At 38.3% G+C, this 5,000-nt stretch overlaps 1 protein-coding gene across 2 annotated transcripts in view; it reads right to left on the bottom strand.

The window, feature by feature from the left end:
* Nucleotides 1–1,837: 1,837 nt before the first annotated feature.
* The window catches only part of LOC125040836 (arrestin homolog), a 4,418-nt gene continuing 1,255 nt past the window's right edge, over nucleotides 1,838–5,000 (bottom strand). Inside the window, exons 4-8 of one of the 2 annotated variants that reach the window (XM_047635589.1) lie at nucleotides 4,904–5,000; nucleotides 4,631–4,762; nucleotides 4,322–4,490; nucleotides 4,031–4,162; nucleotides 1,838–1,947 (exon numbers count right to left, since the gene is read on the bottom strand). The exon at nucleotides 4,904–5,000 is cut by the window's right edge and continues 251 nt beyond it. In XM_047635589.1, the coding sequence (XP_047491545.1) occupies nucleotides 4,056–4,162; nucleotides 4,322–4,490; nucleotides 4,631–4,762; nucleotides 4,904–5,000 (505 nt within the window). In that variant the 3' untranslated portion in view covers nucleotides 1,838–1,947; nucleotides 4,031–4,055. Of the gene's footprint in view, nucleotides 1,948–3,901; nucleotides 4,163–4,321; nucleotides 4,491–4,630; nucleotides 4,763–4,903 lie in introns of those variants that run through there. The other variant, XM_047635588.1, reaches the window with a different exon arrangement.

Raw genomic sequence — 5,000 nt, forward strand, 5'->3', positions numbered from 1 at the left:
CACATAAACACACACACACACACACACACACACATATATATATATATATATATATATATATATATTATATATATATATATTATATATATATATATATATATATATGTGTGTGTGTGTGTGTGTGTGTGTGTGTGTGTGTGTGTGTGTGTGTGTGTGTGTGTGTGTGTGTGTGTTCGTGTGTGTATGTGTGTGTGTGTTTGTGTGTGTCTGTGTGTGTATATATACATTTGTGTATATATATAAATATATATATATATTTAATAGAGAGAGATATATATTTACAGTATATCTATATATGTAAAGATTTATAAATAGATAGAGAGATAGATGGGTAGTTAGGTAGTAGAATACATATACATATATAGATAGACAAACAGATCTATAAATAGATAGGTAGATACATAATTAGATAGACAGAGAAATGTGTACTGCATACATATGTATACATTTACGCAGACCCTCAGAGACAATCATAGGAGTTGCTTAAGCTAACTGAAGTGAAGATGAAAACTCTCCTTTTGTTTTGCGTGATTGCTTGGTTATTAGTCATTTCCTCTTACGAAGAATATATAACATAAACTACTCTTTTTTTTTTTTTTTTCCTGCAGGGCTTAATCAAAGAACCATTTTCTGTACCCTTGGTAATAACAAAGAAAACGTTTAATACTTTATGAGTAACCATTGTATTCTTAAGCTTCACACCATGGTGGACATTGATGTTTCATGAAATTTTTAAGCTATATTTGTCATTAGTTCATCTGTGCTATATTTTCTTATACCAAACTGGATTTTAATGCACTTGTAATTATCCACAGTAATGAGAGATAGCAGGTAATTGGCAGGTAATTAGATTTATCCAGCCGACGGTCTACGGTCCGAAAAGCTTCCGTTAAAATCTACGGAAATGCACTTCGCCATCCAATTACCCCCTTGTCTTCTATGGAAAGCGCCTTAATCAAGCAGCCTTATTCAATATCCTATCGGGGGCACCGAACACCCTACCACTTGGAGCATTTACCTATTGGGGGCTCCACCAGAGAACCCGCTAACTAGAGGCTCTTCCCTATAGAGGCTCCGCCTTAAGATCCCTTATCCTAATGGCATTTATCTATGTGGGTCACCGCTCCCCCCCCCCCTGCACAGTTTCTTCATGCTAAACCCTCTGACCTCAAGAATTTACCTTTCTTGTCCGGAGGGGAGAGCTGCGTCACAGCCAGGAGGAAAGGACGCATCCGAGCTGGCATGAAAAACTGTATGTTAAATAGATGTCAGTTAACACTAAATTTGTTACTACCTTAAAATGCGTTGTGTAGCCAGGTTTGACGGCATTATTTCAACGAGTATCTGACATTTGAACGCCCATAAATATAACTAAAGCCGGCACGGTTTACCAAGCACTGTAGTCTATCACTAAGAATACCGTGATGCACAAGTTTTGCTAAATACGAATATAGACGCCCATGGACTAGTAATCTATACACGATTTTTTCTCACAAGGCTTAAGGTCTCTCGTCGCCGGGAATTTTTGTATCGTTATCCCTGACAAGTGTTGTGACAGATCACCATAACCCAAACTCCATTCGTCGTCAGCTATGTGAAGTTAAGGAAAGAAATATATTGGTATGCTTAATTAAACATAAATAAATAAATAAATAAAACAAAATAGGATAGATAGATAAAGAGTAAATGTATTTCTCTTACGAAATTAAGAATTTAGAACAATAATAATGATAGATAAATAAAAGAAATGTTCATTTTACTACAAATTGAAATCAATGCATTGTTTATATGGTAATAAAAGGAAAAATAAACACAAATGCTGCATTATTAATGGGGAGTTTCGTATTGTTTACCCTTGAATAGCATATCCAGGTGACGATCAGAATCGAAGAAGGTAGCCTCGCCCCGGTAAGCTGCGACAGGAGGGACAGCCATAGCAAGTGCTTTCTGTGTGAAAACGGGAAATTCCCTCTTCAGTTTGGCATAATAGCCACCTCTTCATTCTGATAATGATAATCCACTTCTAGGTTTTTACCCTTTCTTAATGCAAAAACATTTGTACTCTGCTATTTTAAATGGACTATCATTATCATTCACCTATCATCATTATTTATTAATTCACTTAGTTCGTCAGTTTTTAATTAATCAATATATCCATCAATTTACGAAAAACAACTGTTACATTTGAACACTGCCTCGTTACCACCCAGAAACGGCCTCATTATTCTCAGTTGGAGAACGATTGTTTGTTCGCATTGATATTTCCACCAAACCGCTATGCTTTAAAAACCGCTCTCCCGCTTAAAAATGACTTGACAAATCTCTACACATAAAGTAAATTCGCTAGATCATAACTGAAAAACTCTAGATCTAGCGGGAAAATCGCTTTTTGAGAGATGTCTCAAACTGACCGCTATGCTTTATGGTCAGACGCTACAAGGCAAAAAAATCATGTAATGTATTTACAGCACATAACACACAGCGCAGTAGCAAACTCTAGATAAAATTTTAAAAAATCAACATGAATTCTTAACACGCAAAAGTTTGAATCATGATTAGAGTATATATATATATATATATATATATATATATATATATATATATATATATATATATATATACAACATCTGTTCACGCGCAGATACGAACGTACGCGCTGTTGTTGTTGTTAGTGGCCTTAGAAGAAGGTTGATGTCTTCTTCGATATATCCGTCTGTTATGGGTGAGAGCTCTGTTTTATTCACGTCTATATAGCTGTATGGTGTTTCTCTGTATGCTATTATTCACCATTCGTTCCTGCTCCCAAATAGAGAATCATGAAGATTTTCCCAAGCGACTTACTCGTTGCTGGTGGTTTGAAATTCAATTAGGTGCAAACTCTTACACACACACACACACACGTACACACACACACACACACACACACACACACACACACACACACACACACACACACACACACACACACACACCTTAGTGTGTATGTGCACACACACACACAGACACACACACACCTTAGTGTGTATGTGCACACACACACACACACACACACACACACACACACACACACACATATATATATATATATTATTTATTTATAAACATACATACATAACACACTCTTTCTCCCCCCCTCCCTCTCTCTTTCTCTCTCTTTCTCTCTCTTTCTCTCTCTTTCTCTCTCTTTCTCTCTCTCTCTCTCTCTCTCTCTCTCTCTCTCTCTCTCTCTCTCTCTCTCTCTCTCTCTCTCTCTCTCTCTCTCTCTCTCTCTCTCTCTCCCCCTCTGTATATGTATGTATGTGTGTGTGTGTGTGTGTGTGTGTGTGTGTGTGTGTGTGTGTGATGCAGAGGTAGCGTTCTCATTTAACAATCTTGCTGATTCACAATCAAATCCCACGCTGCCAGTGGATGTAACCCCAGTCATTCCTTACACACCAGGAAGTAATTTAGAAGCAAAGTAAACAGATAGCCTGTAACATCAAGAATAACTATTGTAGGAAATGGGATTAAACTAAATTAGTATCATTATATTATTGCTCTCTCTCTCCTTATATATATATATATATATATATATATATATATATATATATATATGTATTCATATATTTATATATATATATATATATATATATATATATATATATATATTTGTGTTTGTGTGTGCGCGTGTGCATGGTCGTGTGTTGTGTTTGTGTGTATATGTATATATAGATGTGTATGTGTGTGTGTGTGTGTGTGTTGATTTAAGTTTGAGTTACCCAGTATTTACCATCATAATGATGCTTAATACGAAGTGGCTGTATCATTTGGTATCATCGACCAGTATTATTTTAGGTATATCTAAAGAATCATTAATTTTGTCTTAAATATAAGTTTTAGAGAGGAAATTAATAAGACGGTCTTCATACTACACTATTGTGTTATGTATTATTTTTCTTTCTTTCTCTATGCATATGCACGTGAACTGATTCACAGAATACAATATCTATTGATCTATACCTCGGGGCATTACTCATATACTTTGTATTACATATGCGTGATGAGGCGACCGTCATCTAGTTCTGGTCGACGGACATGCCGCGGCGGAGGCGAGCGAAGTCCTCGAACTCCAGGTCCTCGCCGCCGGTGTAGGTGGTGTCAGCCGGAGCCTTGGTTGAGCCACCTGCACACACATAGGAAACATTAAGATAAAAACAAATATCAGACGAACATTAAGATTACGTAACATCAGATGTAAGGTAGCATTTTTTGAAAAATATATATGAATTAAGAAGAGAAATTTGCATTGACTCCGGAAAGGGAGAGCGAATATCCTACTCACCAGGCACGGGATGCATGAGCTTGAAGGGCAGGTCGGCAGTCAGGTCGCCGCCGATAGCTCCGCAGTTGAGCTTGACGCGCATGGAGTAGGACACGATGATACCGCAGGCGTCGTTGACGTTCTTGCCTGCGGCCACGACGGTGGAGGAGGCCAGGTTGGCGTCCGTGTCCTAGAGGGTAATCGGTGATTAGAGAGATTCGACATTTATATCAGAACCCATGGAAAGCGTTTTGCATGGAACCGGCTGGGAAATGACATGACACTAGGAAAAGGAAAATATTGGAGTACCCAGCAGACATATGCTTTTACCTTCAGCTTGCCGTCGAGAGCAATGCCAGCCTTGCTCTTGTTGGAAGAAGCAAGAGGCGTCATGTTGAAAGTCTTCTGGAGGTTGCAGCCCGGGGTAACGGGGCAGCCCTCCTTCGACTCCAGAGATGCCACCTACAGGAAGATGCAACAGGGCTTCGATAACCAAAAGAAGATACTATGTGCAATTATGCATACTTAAATTTGTATATCAACTTCCAGTTTGCGAAGGAGTGAATATACATAAGCCCTTATCTTGTAGGAGCGACCGCTTACCTCGCGCGAGAACTGGTTGTTGGTCATGGTGACCTCAACGTGCTGGATGATCGAGCACTTGATGTTCTTGACGGTCTTTTTGCTGCCGTTGTTGAGG

The sequence above is a fragment of the Penaeus chinensis genome, chromosome 29 (assembly GCF_019202785.1).
Source record: "Penaeus chinensis breed Huanghai No. 1 chromosome 29, ASM1920278v2, whole genome shotgun sequence".
NCBI lineage: Eukaryota > Metazoa > Arthropoda > Malacostraca > Decapoda > Penaeidae > Penaeus > Penaeus chinensis.